General features: G+C 37.2%; 1 protein-coding gene across 1 annotated transcript in view; it reads left to right on the top strand.

Annotated features, from left to right (window-relative positions):
• The window catches only part of LOC107288067, a 59,365-nt gene extending 45,681 nt beyond the window's left edge, over positions 1 to 13,684 (top strand). The window contains exon 5 of the mRNA XM_015816643.1: positions 11,203 to 13,684. Coding sequence (XP_015672129.1) covers positions 11,203 to 11,331 — 129 coding nt within the window. The 3' untranslated portion in view covers positions 11,332 to 13,684. The remainder of the gene's footprint in view (positions 1 to 11,202) is intronic.
• Positions 13,685 to 21,592: the final 7,908 nt, after the last annotated feature.

The raw sequence follows: 21,592 nt of genomic DNA, 5'->3' as shown, positions 1-21,592 counted from the left end.
ACTATTGAGTGATTTGCAGCAGATTGCTGCCAAATAACCAGAACTTTTTAATGTTTTTTCTATAATGTCATGCTTTTCCCGTAGTTTTTGGAAGGGAACTAATTTGGTTAGCCTGCTCACTGCATAGTGGCTATTCTTTCTTCTGATTTCCTGAAGTAAAGCTCAAGAACACATCTTCATATTGCCCAGATAGGACACTCACTTCTGAAAGCCATTCTGCAATCTGTCACCCTGCCTTGATTTTTTTTTCTTAAAGGACAAGGAGAAAAATACAATTAAATAGATCCTAAATGATGCTACTGTAGCTGTTAATTTCACTATGTAAACCTCACTGTTCTGAAGTTTAAAGGATTTGGAAAACTTGTTTCCATCTCTGAAGCAAAGGAAAAAGGAAATACATTTCTATGGATTAAGGCAAAATGCAACCTAGGAAAGGGATTTGTTCCCAGATTAGCATGGATTGCTGTGGCCCACAATTCTCCATAGCATTCTTAGGTCTAGAGCAGGGATCCTCAACCTTGGCAACTTTTAAGACTTGTGGACTTCAGCTCCCAGAATTCCTCAGCCAGCTTTGCTGGCTGAGGAATTCTGGGAGTTGAAGTCCACAAGTCTTAAAGTTGCCAAGGTTGAGGACTCCTGGTCTAGAGAAAGAGAGATTTGTGCCTTTTGGGTGTATGTGTGTTTGCTCTGTTTTCCAAAGCAGTGCAGGATTATTCTTATTCTTTCACCAGCAAATATATTACCACCTAAAGCTGAAAAAGAGGTTTCTTTTCCTAGCCGTAATTATGATTTCTATTTCTAGCTTTTCTTCTAAAACCTGCAAAGGCGGTACCCAGTAAATCAAGGCATGCAACAATGCCATTTAAAAAATGTGGAAGCAAAAATGAATTAAAAAATGCCATGTAGCCTTTGAGTGCATCATGCATAAAAATGATCTATAAGATAACTATTGCAAGGGCTTAATTTGTACCATGTTTTTGAAATCATCTGGAAAATGACCTTTTAGGCCATGGAACAAGATCCTTTGAAAATATGATATGAAATAAAAACCTTTATAGGTGCTATTCTTCTGTCGTGGTAATAATGAGTAATTGGAAATTTTAAAAATTGTGGAGAAAATAGCTTTATACAATGAAGATTCTGTATGGAAAGATGAGAATGAGTACCATAGATTTACAGCCTCCTAAATATATCTGAACACTGCTATATATAAAGGTGATGGAAGAATTTAGTTTTCTGATGCAGTGGAGAGCATGGCGAAAACAAGTTAAAAGCAAAGGAATTTAGGCTAAGCATTAGGAGGAACTTCCTGGCAATAGGAACTGCTCAGCAATGGAACAAGCTGTCTTGGGAACCTAGTATAGACTTTCCTTTAAGCAGAGGATAAACTGCCATTTATTAAAGGTGCTCCAGCAGCAAATTGCCACTATTGAACAGGGCTGGAATTAGTGATGGAAACTCTTTACAAGCATGTGATTCTTAGACCCACGTGTCAATTTTCTTATGGGTTTGCAATAATGAAAACAATTTTGTTCTATATATTTGCATAAACAATTTCTTTTCTAAATACAGTAAATTAACTGGCTAAGTTGGAGCAGATAGAAATTCTATTAATCTCCTATTTAATAGCTAGAATGTTCTTGTTAACTTGTCAATAACCATACCTATATCAAAATATGCTTTATAGAAATCTAGATAATTGGCATCCCTTGATGCTTTGCTGCATAGGTGATTTGTATGGCTTAATTCTGCACTGAAAAAAAAACTCCCAATAACATTTCTGAAATTTATCTCTGGATAGGAAAAATTAGACATACCTTTTCTAAATTATCTATGCATGCCCAGAGACCCATAGAGATTTTGCACATATTTGATATTAAGAATAAATGAAATGCAACAACAGATCTATTTATATAAAAATACATTTACAGTGTTGGAGGAGGGGAGATTACATGACTGTTTTTCAAATATATTGGGAATAAACTGGTGGAAATTTCATCCAGTGATCTGGGAGAAAGAGGTTTTTCTCTACAGAGGTAGTAAATTGTCAGTGTTCTTTTTTTTTCTTTGTGATGCTTGTGGGAATTTGATTCCTTTTCATTTAATCCTTTTGCTGTATAATAATACACCCAAGATTCTTATCCTTGACCTCTGCCAGTAAAGCAGTTTTTCCAGAGGCAAGTGTACTGTGCTGGCATGTGCAGCACTAATGCCTTTCTGAATGGATAATATTGTTTGCCTTGGATGGCTTAGCTTTATGAGAGTGCAGTGTTTAGAACCAATGCAAATTATTGGGTGTTCTATGCATGAGCATCTTCACTCATTGCACATTAGCCATAAGGAAGCTATTCATTCCTTGTGCTGTGGATCCTTGGGGTTAGCATCTGATTTGCATTACATATAAAGGCCATAAAGTCTTAGAAGTACATGTGCCAGCAGCACCCTTTCAAAGCTACACCCTTTCAAAGCTTGTGTTGGTAGAATGCTGGTGCTACACACATTTCTATAGCTCAGTGGTAAAGAATACAGGTTTATCTGTTGGAATTTCCAGCAAGACCGGAGAAGATCCCTGTCTGAAATTCTGGAGAGCTGGAAGTTTTTCTTACATTGAATCAAAATTTTGGCCATACTGTATTGACTGGCAGCACTTTTTGCGATTTTTAAGCAAGGACTTTAAATGCAGATAGTAATGGAGCCTTTTTATTTATTTTGATGCAAATGGCTTATAGCCTGCTGTGCTTTAGTTACTTTAGAACAATACTTAAATAGGAAAGAGGTCTGACTCAATATAATATAGATGCTGTTTTCTTAATATGGTTTTGATGGGATATTATGGAAATTCCAAATTGACCTCTGTAAAATTAGCCTTAATGCTAACAAAAAATCTACTTTGCCTGCTGTGAAAATAGTAGGAGCTTAAAGAAACTGGTTCTCTTGGATCCCTCTTCTCCAGCTGAAGTGTTCTATTATGTTGGAATTATAGCTTCAAGAACTGCTGTATTGACTGAGAATTTAGAAAGTTGTAGTCTCAATTTATCTGGAATGACCGTCTTGGAATAAATTGGTTATAATCCCATATTTGTTATGCCAGGGACTTTTTATATTGCTTCCTGTATGGCATTGCTTCCTCTTTGATAACTTTCTAGACTGAATCATATCAAAAATTGAATTTGGAATATTCTTTCAACTGAACTGAATTCCTACTTCTTTGGCATGTTCATAGTTTATACTTCTATTCTGCAGTAAAAGAAATTTCTTCATGAACTCTTTGAATTGACATTGACTTCATTTCAGAAGTATCTGAACAATTTGTTACATTAGCCCTCTGGCTTAAAGGTATGGCTGTTTCCATTGCTTGCCAAGAGCCTAACCTCATTCAGATAGTCTTGAGTTTTCATCCAACCATCACGATTCTCTTGGGAAGTTGTATGAATTGGCTACAAAAACAGGGAAAGCAGCATTGCAGTCTGGATCGTACAAGCAAGAGGTCTTTGGAATAGAAACCAAATGCATGAAAGTAAGAGAAGATGCATTCCAGTAGTGCACATAAACTCTTCTCTGAGACCCACAAAGATCACAAAATCCAGAGAAAATAAGAAAAGTTAATGACCTATTGTCCTCATTCCCAAATTAGGGAAAGCAGATAGCTACTGAGTCACAATTCTGTTGTTTTATCCATGTAAGGGAATTAGGTATCTATCTGTTACCAGGCCAATTTATAAGTAGAACATATTTTAAAATATCCCAGTCTGTTCCGTTGATACAAACACATACAAATATATTTTTTACTTGTGTTTGAAATGTTCTTTTCGTAATATAGCATAACAAAATCATTTTAAGTGCAAAGATAGTGAGGATAAATAAAAGCTATGGCTATCTTGTCTTGATGTGAGTAAGAATCAAGATCCAGCTAATTTTCTAATATGCCTGGTTATGTGTAACAGAGCATAAAGCCTCTCTTTGTAAAGAGCTTTTCAAAGAAGATTGGGCATTGTCTAGTTATCCCTTTGTACAATTGCCAGTGGCCACCTGACAACGTTGTAAATACATTAGCTCTGGGGGTTTTTTTGCCCTTAATGAGGACATTGGCATGTTTATTTGACCTTTTCACATAAAGCCACCCCAGCAACATTGCAACTGCCCTATGAGGGAACTAAACAAGTATTTATCCTTTCTAATATTGTAAGTTGGAGCTTTAATTCAACCATTTTAAAGGATATAGCATGCCAGATATTCTACAATGCGATGGACTTGAACCATTGCCAGAAGTGAATGCTTAGAAAGTGTGTGGGTAAAGGAACTGCCCTGGAACACAATTCCAAATTAGTGAGGGACATAATATCAAATTATATCTGCCAATACAAGCAGAGAGAAATCACATAAAGAGAAGGGAAAACTCTCTTGTTGGAAATAAAGTACAAGCCAGTGGAACATTGCTGATGCCAATCAGACTAGCAGATTTTTCTGTAATTATGAAATTGTTGATACCCTGTATTTCTTCAAGCTAATGGTAGAAGTTAAAACAATAATTTGATAATCAAAAGAATTTCAGAAACAATTGCTTAAAAAGCTGCTCTAAAATGCACCTGGGAAAATGAAAACTATACTCAGTTATCGAATATGATAACTGATTGATTCTAGCATTAATATAATTCAGTAGAGTGGTAGTAACAAGTACCTCCAAGAAGAACAAGTACCGCAAAAGAAGGATGCAATATTTGCAGTGGTGGGATTCAGCCGGGTTGCACCACTTCGGCAGAACCGGTAGCTAATTTTTTTGTTGCCCAGGCTCAGAATGGACTTCCAGAAGCAGCATCCACACAGAGAACTGATTGTTCCCATATTTGAATCCCACCGCTGAGTATTTGGCACTACCATTGTTGCCCTCAGGACCTAAAGCCAACCAACCAAACCAGGAATAAAATAATGGGGAGTGGGGAGAGAAAAGACTTGCTTGAATAAAGCAGTGGTTTAGCAAGTCGGGCCAATGGCTTAATCCCCAGCCACGAATGCTAGATTTGGCTTTCATCTACAGCCACATATCTACAGCTGATTTAAACCAGATGAGGCTTTCTGTCAGCTTATTTCTGTCTGTGGGTGGGCTAAAAAAGTAGCAGAGTATAAGATCAACATTAGAATGTGGATTGGAAATGGTCTTATCCCCGAGAGTTTGAAATCCTTACTGATCTAATACAATTGTTTCCTGCTTATTTGTGATATACACTTTAAAGGGAATGTTAGGGTTAGGATGATCCCTCTAAAACCATTGGAAATCTTAATGGGGGATGATAAGAAAGTGTCTTTGAGTGAGAAGTAGATTTGTGGTTCCTCAAAATATAGTCTCTTGTGCTTTAGGCGCAAATATAGACTTTTTTTTTACCTCCAGTTTTCTTAGAATACAGTTCCAGTTGGCTCAGTCAGCATTGTCTGTACTTTGGAGTCACTGGAATCCCAATCCCAATCAATTAGAGGGCACCAAATTGAAAAAGCTGCACAAAAAGTCTTCATTCAGGCTGTTGGCATTGTAAAAGTAAAGAAAAGCAAATTTCTGCATTCTTGTGGTGTCTTTCATGCTGTAACAAGTTTGTCTGCCCAAGGTCAGAAGCAGAAACAGCCAAACTTCTTACATACCTGATTATCAATGCTTTGTATTTTATTCTCTATAGTTTTATGTAGTCTACAGAGTTCTTTGATCAATGAGCGCTCCAAAATAATGATAAATACAATGGAAAAACAGTAAGGTTTTTAATTATAAGTGATAGTGCCAATGGCTTATTATTCTTTACATGTCCTCCATTTTCGAGTTAGTAAACTTTTGTGTCTGTCTGGATTGTTTTTTGATAAATCACATGCTAGATGAAACTGCAAAAGAGAGTACATGCTTTGCACTAGGCTAGTAAGTGGCAAGCATGCCATAAAGAGCAGAGAATTAGCTGAAGATTGGTCAGAACCTCAGTGTTACAGTGTTACATTTACACTATTTCCAAGGATAGCATTACAAGGTAATTTTGGTAACAATAGTTTTTTAAAATAGTTTCTTACAGCCCACCAAAAATCTAATAGAGAAACAGCTAGTCGTTCCCCTTTTTCACAGAGAGTCTACTGGATGGAGAAATATACTTCTAAATGTGATTTTTAGAATAAAAACCTCCTGTAAAATTCACTAAGGTTTAAAAGGGGCACTGAATACTGTTTCTATTTGAATTATTGTACTGTTTTCCACCACTCTTTCAAGTTTTTTTATTATTATTATAGTCAGGAAGAAAATCCATTAAAAAGAGAAGAACAAAATATGATCATAACACAAATCATATTACAAATGCATGTTTCTTGTGGCGTCTTTGGTGCCTTTTGAGTTTGGTTGCTTGTTTGTATATGTTACTTTACCCAACTAGGTAAACAACATCACCAGTGTGACTAACAGTAAGATTTAACAGTAAGATTTACTCCACGTCTGAAAGTAGACAGCTAAGCTCAGAGAGCAGCCAAGAACTCCATACTTCAACCCTGAATGACATATTTACTCTTCTGTTATTTCTTCTTGCAGGCTAATTACATCTCCACTGAGAGGTTTTCCTTTGCCTTTATGTTGTTAACATGCCAACTGAGAGGCAGAAAGGCAATTCCAAAGCAGAGAAGCCACCTCGTAGGTGGTACATGTCTTACTTTTATCCATCTTCTTCTTGAGAGACCTCTTGTGACTTGCCCTCAGACCTATCTTATGTCTAACTGGGATATGTTAAATGGGCACATCTAAGATATATACTTGAAATATTTACTCAATATATTTCTTGATATATATTGATATACTTGATATATTTCTCATGGAACCTTCATGGATCAGTGTGGTACCAACAAAACAAAGTCAAAATTTTGGAGCCATAGAATGCTGTATCTTCAAACCAACTAACAATCCAACATTTTTTGATTTTCCATGCTTGACTATTTTCATCATAAGTGGCATTTTGTCCAATGAGCCATATTTCTGTAAAATCTTGTGTTTTCCATTAATGTGACCCCATAAAAGACTCTGGTCCTGGCTTTACTTCTGCAATGCTACGCTACAGAGTTTAAGGTTCTCTTCTCCCTTTCCTTGATGGATTAGCTCCATTGCTTGCCTGCAGCCAAAAGTTCCAGCTGCTGTTTGTTCACCGATCCTGTTGGTTGGTATTTTTTATTGAAGAGAAGTGCCAAACTCTTTGTCCACTTTCCTTGCCTCCCTATCAGTAGAGTACTGGCAAGCAGCTTCCTTGCACGGGGAAGGACAAATCTGTCTGATTAATTCTGCCCCTTTAACTCTAAATAAAGGTTGCTATGTTACTCTCCAACTTTGAGGCCTGCCAGAGCACACACCATCCATAATGCCACAGCAGGCGGCTGGTGAATGGAGACTTTTTAAAATATGCCTCTCCTGCTGTGTTCTTGCTGTTAGCCAAGCCTTCTGGCTGTGTAGGAGGATGTTGGATATGATTTCATGAAACAGAGCTATAGTTGGTTAATTTCTAGGCTGAGCACTAGTTTCTTTTCCCATAAGCTGGCACCTTGGCATGTGGAGGGGAGAGAGAAATTCATTTGATTTGCATTTATCTGCACACTGTCCTAACTTGTCCTTCCAGAGCCAAAGTATGAAACAAAATGGAGTTGGTATGCAAAATCATGATCTTTTTAAACAGCAAAGCCTTACACAATATCACAAACACAAAATATGCTATATACTAATAAGGACTTGCAAAAAATTGATTTTCAAAAATCCATATATTAGTGTTCTGTACAAAAGTCCTTAGTTTTAGAAAAAATGTAGCTGAAAGGATAGGTATGATTTTTCTAAAAAGGTTGCAAAGCTAAGGATGGGGAAATAAGAAGAACTCAACTGCCCAACTGAAATGGAAGGTTCACCCTTATTTATTTGCTATCTGAATGAGGCATTTTTGTTAAAAAAATCTACTTCATATTAAAATTATTTTGTGCTATAAATGTTTTGCTTTATAACAAAGATTTTGTTTGATAGTGCTGAAATCCCTCTTAATACAAGACAGGGCTAAGTAATACTACTTGTCTCACAAAGTGTAGAAAACTCTTTTTATAGCAAAAATCTCCAAAGGTTTTTATATTTGGGAAAGTGTCATGGCTGCCATTGCAAATACCCATTTATAGAAGATCTCCCCTGCTTTGTTTGACAAGAAATGAAATATGTATTTTCTAAAAGGCCAACTGGTAAGGCTAAAATAAAAGTAAGTTGTCCAGGAACTTGAGCTTCTCCATTTAAAATATTGTTTGGTTACACTGTTTTCTTGTTTTGAATGTATAAACAGTTATGCATAAATAGTAATTATGCATTCAAACTGGCAAACAATGTGTTTGACTCTGCACCAAATAGAGGAGTCAACTTCTGTTCACTTGAGATTGATTGAAACGTATAATATGGAGGGGGGTATCTAAATTTTAGGAAGCACCTGTATTAAGATAGTTACAGGAGGTATAAAATTAAAAAAAACCCTTCACTGTTGCCAGACATTCTATATGATATAGAACTGGAAAAGAGAATGTCAATATTGGACTATTCAGTCTCAATAATTTAGATTTCAGATTGCTTAATTCCTCCCTCTGTCCAGCAGATTCAACTTGCTAAAGAATGTACTCTCATATTGACCCTCAGAATTTACAACCAATTACTTTTGTGACTTTTAAAACAGAAACATATATTTTTATTTCAAAACCCAAGAGAGAGAATGGATAACTTAGTTGTCCACTATGCCATCTTCTGCTACACTTGTATGTAAAAACATCCATATTATTAGGATTTTATTTTTCTCTGAAAATGTGTTTGTAGATTAACTGATAGGCAGAATTGCAGACGTAGTTGGCAAAACTGAATCAGAGTAACGTAACTGCAAAAGTTTACAGATATAAAATATACATATTTGGAAAATATATTGAGGTGAGAAAAAAATGCAACAGTTTAGGTCTCTAAACCAAATGATTGTATAAACATTCATAAAATGCTAACTAATGTACTTGTAGGTTTTATTTTACAGCCACCATTAGTAGCATGTAATTGTATGCTATTATAATTACATATTATTAGAATTATAACCTGAAAAACTGTAGCACTTTGGGGCAAATTAGAATTCGGCATTCCTAGCATTAATGCTCAATAGCATGCTTTTATGTAATTTTTTAAAAAAGGAAAACTTTTTCAGCAATACAACAACCATTATTTAAAAGATTTTAGTGGGTCCATAAAGAAATGCATGTATATATATTTGTGTATATATAACAGCTTATGCCATAACTAGTTAGGCTTATGTATACCCTCAAGGAAGGCATTTTATAGATCAATGAAGTGAGCTCTAGTCCATGAAAAATTGTGCTATAATAAATCAATTAGATTTAAAGTGCTACAATAGATCAACAAGTTTGTTTCTCCACATGCCGCTTCTTGTATGACTTTATTCCAGCTTTGACTCAGCCTATCTCTCCTGTCTCTTGGTACAGTTTATTGCACAAGTCAAATCAATAACACCCCCACCTTTTTCTTTAAAAGTAATGTTCCTATTGCATCAGGAAGCAGCCTCTTGGCTAGAGCTGAGTAAAAATACTCTAAGGTTCATGCAAGCAGTATCCTTTATATTGTAATCAAAGAATATTTAAATGTGTAATTTGACCAGGCTGTCAAACTGCTGAGTTGTACCTTCTGTTAAAATGAAATGTCTCTTCCAAGACTAGGAAGGAAGGAATGGTACAGATAATCTGACGGACCTTTTTCCATCAGACAAAAAGATTTGACTTGGCTCAGTCATACAGAAGAACTTAAAGTTCACAACCTCTTAAATCAAAACCCATTAAGGAATGTGCATAGGTGAAGGAGTGAAATCCTGGATACAGTGACCATCTCATGACAACATGATTCTGAAGTGTAAGAGGTCACTTCTAGACAAAAGAGCTGCTAATTGTTTGTTAAAAATCCAAATCCTTTGTAAAAAGACTAGCGTCCAAAATGGTTAAGCTAGTGCTGAGTTGGTAATGAGGTGGGAAAAAAGGAAAAGAATAAGCAATGTGTTTAAATTTTAATCTGGTTATACCCAAAGTTCAATTCTCTTCAAAGAATGCTGATCCAGCTTTTGTAAAATAAAGCTGCTGCTAGAAAAAAAATGAGAGAAGTAGATGTTTTGGTTTGATTACTTTTTATCATCTGATTGACAATTTTGTTCCAGTAATTATTATTGGATTTTTATTTCATCTTTATATATACAGTAAAGCAAGCAATGGCTTATTTTCTTCTGTCCTTCAGATAGGCTGGACAATAATTCCCCTCATACTCCTGCCCCATGCAGAGTATCATTCTGTTAAGACTACGTAAATTTATTGTAATTTATAACTAATAAGGCTGTTACTGCTAAGTCATTATAACTGAGCTTTTAAAAAAATAGTTCCTTAATTCATTTCCACGACCTTCTAACATTAATGAAAGCATTTAAGCAAAGACACTAAATTGTGAGAAGATTTTTGATGAAAAGATTTTGTGTAGTTTTGATGGTCTAGTGTAGGATAGAAAGTTGGGGATGGATCAATAATTATTTTCTAGTACTGATTCTGTAATTGCTCTTCTCTTATTGAATAAATACAAAAATATAAATATACACTGAAGGGAATTTTCTAGTACTATAAAGTACCTAGTAACCTTTAAACCAAAATATCACATATAATAAGAAAGTTTAACTTTCAGTCACGATTTAACTACTGTCAGGACTTCATTCATATTATATACATATTATGTATTTAACACATATTTTCTGCTTTCCTTTCTTCAACCTTTTTAAAGATTTTGATGTATTACTAATTTACTATTATAAAGCTTTTGAATCGCTTCAGTTGTGATATATTACTTCCGAGTTCCACAACATTTTTGGCTTTGCAGACCGGTGGGGGGGGGGAGAGAGAATGGTTCTGCACGCACAGCACCATTTGCGTGAGCGGTGGGCGCATGTGCTTACCCACTGCTTGTGTGAATGGGGATGTGCTCACTTACCCGCCACTTCCACGGTTCCAAAAGACTCACGGCCTGGTAGTGGGCTGCTGCCCAGGGGTTGGTGACCCCTGTTGTAATTTAACAAATGGATAATGGATGATCACTTCCCCACATGCTGTCATTCATTTATCCTATGGGAACTGGTAATTATCTCTTTCTTCTTTTCTATGCAGCATATCAACAGCAGTCGGCCCTCACCCCACTTTGTGTATGATCCATCGATTTTTGCCTTCCAATCCCTGAGCACCTTGAAGCCTTTGAGCCCAATAGCTCCAGTTGAAGAACCATCATGTGCCTACTGAACAATGTACTCAAAAGTCTCAGGAATCATCATATCAACCAGCTGCCCAAGGGACATGGAGGGCACATATCTGCAATAGGTTCCAGGATCCTTGGTATCAGGAGATTGGTGTCTTGACTCTTGTCTGTTTTACATGCCATAATAATTTCTGAAGATTGTCAGAAAGGAAATGTATGTGCATCAACCAAGCTAGGCACATAAATTGCGATGCAACTATCAAGATACTATTGATTCACGGAAGGCTGGTTTCTTATAAATGGAGTGAGCATATTACCCTTATAACTGATCTTCAGTGAGTGGTAGCATTTAGCCAACCTTGACTTATTTCAGAAGCTAAACTGGGTAAGGCCTGGTTAATATGTAGAACCACCTGGGCAGTTCAAAGCTGTTAGCTGGATTGGTAAACAGGAAAGAAATCCCAGTCCACAGTAGGGGAAGGACATCACAAACCAATTCCATAACATTGCCAAGAAAATAGCATGGATGCAGTCCTAGGAGTTGAGCTCAGCTTGAGAGCATCTTCACAATATATTATAAATGAGCAACTGCCCATGTGCTAAATCCCCAGCAGTAAGCAGCTTTCTTGTACTTTATCTAAGAGAATTATTCCTTGTATGTAGGAATGTTCAGTACATTAGGATTTATCCAGGAATTGGAAGGATCTCTGCTTTTAGTATGAGTCTGAAAGACTAGAAACATACGATCTTCATCTCCCAGGGTAGGTAAACTTATTTGGTTTTGTGCCATCAAGTTATAAGGTAGAGCAAGAAGCTTACTGAGCTGTGCAGCAACTGAATTGCTTTGAAATTAGTAGAGTATGAAGTTAAAGAGACAACTGTATATTTTGTTCAGCACAAATAGAATTAGAGCTCTACAGAGTCTTAGGATATACAGTAACTGGATAGATATTTGCAGGTAGAAGAATAAATGAGAAGTTATAATTTCCTTTGACTTGTCTGGGTATCCTTTATAAAGCCATGTGAATGTCACATGTTCTTTTAGTGAAGTTGGAATGAATTCTGCAATGATTGGTTTGCACATCCAACAACATATCTTATAGGATCCACTTTAAACAACTTATGAAATTGTAACAAAAGCAGAAATAGGTCTATAAGTTCTGTTTGATGTATAACCCACTGGTTTAGGTGGATGTTATGTTAGACATAAATATGTGGAAGGAAATACTTCATCATGATCTGTCTTTTTAATTTTGTTTTGTGCTGGTAGGAGTAAAGGGCAAAGCAGAAAAAAGGCATGTTTTAATAAGAGCAACTTTACAGAAGCAGCCATATATTTCAAGCTCAGCTCTTCTCTACACATTGGTGATAGTTTCTGCTTTGCATTGACATCTGAGATACCAATTATTCGGGTAATCAGTTGGCCCAATTCTACAGGTTTTTGTGCTAACCCAATGAAGCTTATATTTTGAGATTTAGGAAATTAAGTTTTAACAATGTGCTATATTGTCTTCTCTATACAGTATATGTCAAAGGCATTTCAGTCTCAACTTGTATACTAATCATATGAAGAACAGTGTAGAAAGAACTCCTGTGTTATATATTTTTTAATTAAAGAATAATGGAAACTATAACTTGACCACTGTTTTGAAAACGTTTGTGCTGTCTTCTACAATTAAAAATGTAGACTGTCGGAGTTGAAAAAGATGGCTCAAATGTGGGTAAAATAGCCAACAGCTGTGAGGTTCTTTTTATCATTGGACTCTTAAGGCCAGAAGCTTTCTAGTCAGAATGAATTAACTCAGCTGCTTTTAATCCTAGCAGCAAATATGTTGGGTTTATAAAACCTGGTGGCAAAAGCATAAGAATAAAGTAATAGGTGAGTTATTTCTTTTCTATACCAGTCTATATAAGAAGAAATCAGGGATGGATGGGCACAATCCTTCTTAAACCACTAAGTAAATAAAAGGTAAGATTATATTCTTAATTGGTTTATTGAGAACAAGGTCAAAATTGACATGCAACAAAATAGTTTTTCTTTTTTAAAGCAATTGTTCTTTTCTTCTAGTTGAAAGAGGGGAAGTTCCTTTTTATCTTCTAATCCTAAAGATGACTTTTTTTTAATAGGTTAGTGCACATGTTGAAGATCTATAATCCGAAAGGATTTGGCCTTCCTATAGTAATGATAAGGGGAGTTTTCTGTTTTGGCAGATTAGACTTGACCTACAAACCACCAGCACCTGTCATAGTCAGGATAATTTGGAATGTGTTTTCATGCATATAAAGCTGCCCTCGCTTTGTTCCATAGATACTGCAGAATGTTTGGGGGGGGGAATTGGAGGTTTGCTGACTGATCTAGAAGATATTGTTCTGATACTCTAAGGGGTGTCAAATTTGCAATATCATGTGACGTGTTGCGATGTATTGCAACTTTTTTGCCATTGCCGGCAATGGGGTGGGCATGGTTTCGGTATGATGCATCTGGCCCGTGGACCGGCAGTTTGACACCCCTGCTCTAAGATGAAGGTCTGGAAAGGGAGATGACTGCTGATGAAGTGCTTCTCTTTAATACTTTTGTAACATTTCTGTCTTTGGTTTTTAATGAGGAAAAATAAAGTTATATTTTAACTGCTGTTATTGTCCTTCCTGTTTGCTCTCCCTTTGCTCTTACCTTAATTCTAAGGCCCTAAGGAAATTCAAAGCATTTTTAATGTTACTATTTCATAGCAGACTATACCTTTGCATTCCACATTAAAATATTTTCATCCCTCAAGAAGAAAACACAAAGTTACTTGAATCTCTTCTGCAAACTTTGTAGGCATGAATTTTGCAACCTTAGCTCAAATAGAAAAACAGATTCTTGCCTGTCCCACAGTTTAGTTAACATCTTTTCCTAGCCAACTTTATATGAGCAACAATCTTTGTCCTACCACCACTGAAAAATGAATGAGAATTACAGTCTTACATAGCTACATTTGTAACCTTTTCACAGAATCATGATGAGATCATAGTAAGTGAATGAATTTTGCAGTGTCCATGTAACAGGATATTTATAGGACCTGATGGAGGCTACTTTGTGGTGAAGAATGTTATAGGGAATATTTCTGCTAAGAAAGCTATATTGATAGGGAGGCAAGCACAAGATGCTCTCAAAACAAGGTGGTTTATTTACTGTTTTATATACTACCAACTTTGGACATTCTAGAAGGTTTACAGTGAATGGTGTATAGGAATAGGTGTATAAAACAGTCCCATATATTCACACAACTTCATTGAGCAGAAGTTGACTAGACATTTCCTGCAAATGCAGGGTCCATTTTTTTTTAATTTTATCAATGGAGAGTTGATTCATTGGTTGCAACAGAATTGATCAACTGGCTTGTCACCTGAGCCTGACATCATTGGTTGAGAGAAAGTGACTGGCCTAAAGTCACCCAGCCAGCTTTCATGCCTGAGGTAGGACCAGAGCTTGCATTCCTGGTTTCTAGCCTGGTACCTTAACCACTACACCAAACTGGATAATTCAAATCCCATAAAACCAAACCAGGTGGAAAAAAGGCAGCCTAGCACATCCATCTATTGACACAGTGTCTGCCAGAAGAAGATGACTTTATCCCCTTCTTGAAAGTAAGTTAGTGCTTAGTAAATGAGAGGCTCCCACCACCATCAACATAACTTCTTGGGAAGAATGCAATACCAGTGTATCCAATCAGCAATGTTTTTGTAAATAATGTCACAGGGACTGAGTCCCATAGAGCTTTGTAGCTGGAAATTAGCAGACTGAATTGAGCCTATCAAATAATTGATAGTGCTAAATCTTATGCATTCTGGTTGTTACATTTTCATGCGTCATCATTACCACTTTTTGCTCTGCTGTCATCTAGTGGAACTCAAAATGGTATACATAAGATTCCCAGGAAATCTCCCATGTAATGACCAAATCTCAATTTGCTTAGTTTCAAATGAGGCTACAGCTTGACATTCCATGTTCCATTCATGCTGAGGGAAGCTGTCTTAGATTATTGTTGAGAGATTGCTCTAGTAGTACTAACTTGACACAGCTGGCTAAAAGTTGAGTTTGTGGTTGAACAGCCAAGAGCAATTTTTATAACTTGACTGTAAATCCTCATCCTGTTGTTTCTTGACTAGAATCATGCAGGTGTTTCCCCTCAAAGATGAAAGCAGATTATTTAGACTATAAAAATCCACAGAGAGATACTCAAGCAGTTATGTTTTTCAAGTTGCAGTCTGGGGGGTATTGGGAACATTCTAGAAGTTAAAAAATCCATATGAAGTTGCTCAGCCTTGGTGAACTGGACTTCAGTTACCCAAAATGTCCTAGATAAGACATTGCTCTTTTTTTTTTTTATCTGCCTCAACAATGTCATTTGGTTAAATTGGTAAGTAAGGTATACTTTAGTGCAGGGGCAGGAAATCTGAAGATCTTGAGTGCTTAGACTTAAACTCTTAAGGTAATATGGTTTGTGAATGTTTTTGCATATGAGACATTCTTTTCAATTGTATGAAACTAGTATCACAGCAGGCATGAAATGGGAAATAGGCATCTAGGAATGGGAAATTTTCAACAATGGATGGGCAAACAACTCTTCTGAGGTTCCTGGAAGACAACAGGGTACAACTAGTTTGCAAAATTCTATGCAGGTACAATAAACACATGTAAAAATCAATCCCATATTCCTTGAATTGTTTCTATGTCTGGATTGCTTGAATATGAAGGTACATTTTTTCATAGTTACACTTACACACACAAGAAAGGTGTGAGTGTATATCCTGTACAGTTGGTCAAGTGATCTTCAAGGGAAAGACAAAGATAAGTGGATTAATCAATCAAAACAGGGAACCAATATTCTCTTTTGGGCCATATCAATTAGGGCTATATGGCTTCTTTTCTCAAGAAGGGATACCATCCAGTCTTGCCAAGGCATTTTAATTTGAAAGCCTTTCTATATGCTCAGTTTCTATGATTACATGGCAGTGGGGAAGGCTCACCCTACTGTGGAGAGCCTACAAATCTAAGGTGTGCTCACACTCAGTTTTTTAATAAACTCTGTGATAACCAATCAGCCTTATATAAACCTTGAATGGGCAGACAACCTTAAAATCAAAGATCATTTGCAATCCTTCTATACTGAGAGCATATTTCTGCCTCCTGCTCTTATTGTTGTGGTCTCTCTTAACGAATTCCTGCCTGCAATCACTTTATAGCTCAAAAGCTATGTAGGGGGGCTGTTTTGTTTCTTTCATGTAGAACTACTAATCGAGCCAATTATGTTCCTGGATTGAGAGCAAGTCATTTTAGCAGTTATACCAAAGAACAATAGAGAGTTGTTTTTTCCTAGGATTATTAGCATGTCCTAGCCTTCGTGTCCTTGGACTTTGATCTACAATAGCAGCTAAGCCCAAATGCAGTACCAGACGCAAACTTACCAACTGCACCTATTGCCCTGGCACAATAGCTTCTCTCCCTCTGAGATGCTAAATGTTAACTCAGAATCTCCTATCTTCTCCTGCTACTCAGGGAGTTGTCATTTAATATGAGCTTTTCCTTAGTTGCACTTCTAATGACTAAAGATATTTATCTGCCACTTGGCATTCCTGGCAACCTCTTTTTAAAATGCTTCTTGCTAAGCTGCATCTTGTTTAACAATGCTTTGTTAATAAACAAAGCAAAGCAATAAGTCACAATTGGCTGGATTCCTGTAACATCCTAGACCTGCCATATGAGTTGGACTTCCAAGTCCCAGAATTCCTGATGAACTCTGTACTTAGTCGTGTAAATATGGATATGTAGAAAAAGCCACTGGGAAGCTGAAATATAAAGATGATGGTATCAAAATACTTCAGTCATCCCTCCTCCATCCAGCCTTTCTCAATTTGACGGGGGAATTTGTTTTATAATTTTACCCCAAAAGAGATAAATAGCTATTACAAAGAGCCGGAGTGGCGCAGTGGTTAGAATACAGTATTGCAGGCTAACTTACTGCTCACTGCCAGGAGTTCAATTCTGACCTGCTCAAGGTTGACTCAGCCTTCCATCCTTCTGAGGTTGGTAAAATGAGGACCCAGATTGTTGGGGGCCATTTGTTCACTCTAAACTGCTTAGAGAGGGCTGTAAAGCACTATGAAGTGGTATATAAGTCTAAGTGCTATTGCTATTGCTATTCTCCTAATGGGGACTATGTTCTTGCTGTTACTTTACTGTTATGGGAGTTAAAGATGCTAGTGTCCTGCCTTTCAGTGTCTGGTGGTCTCATCAAGGGTCTGAAATTTTTCTGATTTCCAAGCTTCAGTTAAGCTCTGTTCTTCAGGTCTGGAAACAGGAGGAGCCAGGAAGGCTATAGTGCAGAGGTGTCAAACTGCCGGCCGATAGGCCGGATGCGTCACAAGGAAACCGCGCCCATCCCATTGCCGGCAATGGGAAAAAGCTCCGATACATCACGTGACGTCGCGAGTTTGATATGTCTGCTGTAGTGCAATCGAATGAAATGTAACAAATTAACACCAACAGGACTCTATGCTACACACACACACACACACACACACACAAACACAAATTAAAAGTTTGGTTGCATAGAGAATCAGGGAGATAACCTTGAGACAAATGTGTAAGAAAAGTTACTGGGGTAAAGGTAACGGATGAAACATTTTTAAGTCCTGCAAAACAAGATAATATTTGGAATCAGGACAAACACTTTCCTGGTTCACTGGGATATAAGAGGGAGAGAGGATAAAGCATAACCAAGCTTGCAAAATTCTGTTCTTAGAGTCTATCTCAATATAGTTTTAGTCTTCCGGTAGAATCATTTTCCTGATCTGGTCTACTTTGAAGCACTGATAAGTTGAGAGGCAGCCTGATGGACATTCAGGAACATTTGATTGCCTACAGATACAACACTGCCTCTCTCTAAGACAGAGAAGAGAAATAGACTCTTTTCAACAGAGAATAACATTTTAGGAATTTGAAAGATGGGTTTCTGTCCAATGTTGAATATAAACTGTGTATTATGAAAATCAGTCAAGTGCAACAGTTGGCTTCTAATATAAGGGTTGCTTCCAGCTACTGTCTCTCAGTCTGAACCACTTCATGTTCTTCCAGTTGTCTGCAAATATTGGATAGAAGCTTTTGACAATTTCAGAAAAAGCCTTTAGCTCTGCTTTTTCTCCTCAAGTTAACATCTCCTTTGAAAGATTTAAAAGAGTCACTTTGTGGTGAGATGGGTGGCAAATTAAATAAATAAATAAGTAAATAAATAAATAAGTAAACAAATAAATAAATAAATTGCTGGTGATTATATTAGCATAGGAATGAGCCAAAGAAGGCTTCTTATGATTATGTTTCCCAAGTTGTATTCTCATGAATATGTGAATAGAGATCATTTACACATGTTGAGGGAAAATCTAGCTTACCACATGTTGCTGGTAGTTTGGTCTTTAACAAAATGGTAAATTAAGATCTTGGGGAGGAGTGAGTAGAAATCTCTGATTCTCATATACAGAATACACAGTGTCCTGCCTGATGTGTTTTTTTTAAAAATTGCTGATGTACAATAATGTGGCAAAGCAGTCTATAGCGGGAACCCCATACACAAAATCTACACACACACACTCACCCTTACACATGCATGCACTGGCACACATACACTTTTGGCTGTGCAGGATTAAAAAGCAGTAAACAGCCAATCTAACATTGGAGTTTGGATTCCTGTGCTGTGCAGGAGGTTGGATTAAAAGTCCTCAAAATCCCTTCCAACTCTATGATACTATGAACATTTTTTCCTTTGTATTTTGAAAGGGGGAAGAAGCAGAGTCATAGCAACTGAGCTGAAATAAAATGCTATTTCTTAGTAATAAATTTTGCTGGAGATGTAGCTGGCTGCAGTTTTTTATTACATTCTACTGTAGTTTTTTTTTTTTTGCATCTTTCCCCCATCTGGTGTGGGATGCAACTCCCATCTCTGATCATGCCTTGTCAGTGGAGATGATGAGATCTCTAATCCAAGGTTATGTCTTGCCTGGCTGATGGTTTCTATAAGGAAGTCACTCCTAGGTTTTCTAGAGCAAAACTTGAACTTTCAGCTATCGGAACATAGCTGAGTTTCTTGAAGTGCCAGATAAATCTCTTGCTGGGTCAGTGAGCCAGGTGCCTTTTAAAGGGGTTGCAAAAAAAGCAAAGGTTGAAAGGGCTAAAGAATGGGGGAAGAGAGGAAAAATCCATCCTGGAGTCAGAGCTAGATTTTTGGGTCATGGAGGATGGCAGGGAGGGTGGAGCGAAATCTGTTCCTCAGCAGGGAAACCAACACCCATTCCTGGGAGCAGGCATGCCTGGATCTTGGCCCAAGAGCTTGGCTATATTCCATCACCATGGTGTGCATTGACTGGAAACAAGGGTGAGGTTATTCCCGAAACGACGCCAAAGCTTTACTTTGTAAGGTTAGATGAGGCTAAACTAATTTCAGAAAGAATTAAAAACTGAAGCAATGTTTTTTTTAAAAAAATAGGGCTCTAAAAAATACTCAGGGTTTGTTTTGTTTTGTTTTTTATTGGGGAGTGTTGTCCAAGAATCCCCTCTGAGTGCAGTGCCAAAGTACGGAGGCTGGAAATGGGCACCTGACTACCCGCTGAGTGTTGAAACATTGTGTAAGCATTCCACTCATGAAGTTTTCACTTTTATCAAGCATGGCTTTTCTCACATTCAGCAACTAACCAGCAGCAGCCAAAGGACTATATTGGTGCAAAACAAAATCTGCTGAAGATGTTACCTAGCTTGGTAACGAAACATTCAGAAACCAACCCACAAGCTCTGAGAACTTCACCTTCATCCTACACCTTCATTCTACACCCAAGCTACAGATATTCGCCACTAACATCTAGATCTTTTTGAATCGTCTCTCTTAAGATCTGGCTAATCATCCCTCCTAGCTTTGTATAATATGAGCGGGTGGCATTAATGAGCAGGTTTTGAATATGGTCATTCACCCAGTTGTGAGTCCATTAAGCAGACACATTATCTACCTTATATTTTATCACATGATTATGAAAAAATGTAATGACATACTATATTAAAAGTTTAGTGTGGGTCTACATTCATTATATCTATAGCATTCCCATGCCCTGCTATACTATGTAATGTTATCAAAGATAGGATAGAGAGACGGAATCTGGTTTAATTAGTTTGTGACCAACCCATGTTATTAACTTACATGCCTATTTAAGTGAATATAAACATAAACATGCTGCTTATAATATAGTACCACTGTACACTGCATTGGGGAGACCACACTTGGAATACTGCATCCAGTTCTGGTCACGAAGATACAAAAAAAATGTTAAGACCCAAACTCCCAGAATTCCTGCTGTAGCATAACATTACTTTGTCTGAAGAGTCCCAATAAGAACAAAACAGGTCTTTCAGTGTCTCCTGATGGTCAATGTAACAGAAAACCCTACTTTCAAAATGGTTGCTGATTCCAGCACGCCAGTGAAATAGTGATGATGAAGCCAATTGCATCCTAAGATCTGCCCTGAAGGACACTAGAATGATGCACAAAGTGGCCACCACATCCTTTCTTGCTGGAAGCAAGGACGGGTAACAACATGAATTTTGCTGACAAGCCTTAACTTTCTAAGTGAAATAGTGACACAAAGAAAGATCAAATTTCTCGTGCAATGTACATTTTTCAAGCTACAAGACCCTTTACACGAAGCTCTGAAACTTGATTTGTTTGCAAATATTCTCTGCTATCCTTGAGCATGCACCAAGCAAATGAATGTATTCTCTGTTGCACCTTTTATGCTACACATTCCATGATCCTCTGAAAAGCTCAGGGGAGAGGGGATGTGAATGACTGCTATTTCAGATTAGGATCTTGCTGGCTAGTGACTAGCGGCTGTTGTAGCCTAGACATGGGATGCCTGTATAAGGCCAAATTGCTCATGCATTCACCTCTCCATTTATTCAGGTAATGTCAATCCAATACTTACTCATATGAGTGGGAGTTAGTCTCATTGGAGAGTTAGGGAGTGTTCTAAAATCTGAATGAGGGAGGTGGAATTGCATTGTCTTTTGAGGATTTCTATTCCAATATTGATTTTAAAAACACTCTATAGGGAAAGTGATTTTCCTTTACATAACAAAAAGGTCTAGGGTGTGGGGGAGTTGCTCTCTGAGGGAAAATCTTGCCCCTTCACCATCCTTTCTGGCCTAGGACAAAAGGCCCTTTCACATAACAAATCAAAACATGAGCACACTGAAGCTTTGTGAGATATTCACACTAGTCCCCTTGC

Source organism: Protobothrops mucrosquamatus, unplaced genomic scaffold (genome assembly GCF_001527695.2).
Source record: "Protobothrops mucrosquamatus isolate PMUCROS unplaced genomic scaffold, P.Mucros_1.0 scaffold473, whole genome shotgun sequence".
Taxonomy (NCBI): Eukaryota; Metazoa; Chordata; class Lepidosauria; order Squamata; family Viperidae; genus Protobothrops; species Protobothrops mucrosquamatus.
This window is presented reverse-complemented; position numbering and strand designations above follow the sequence as displayed.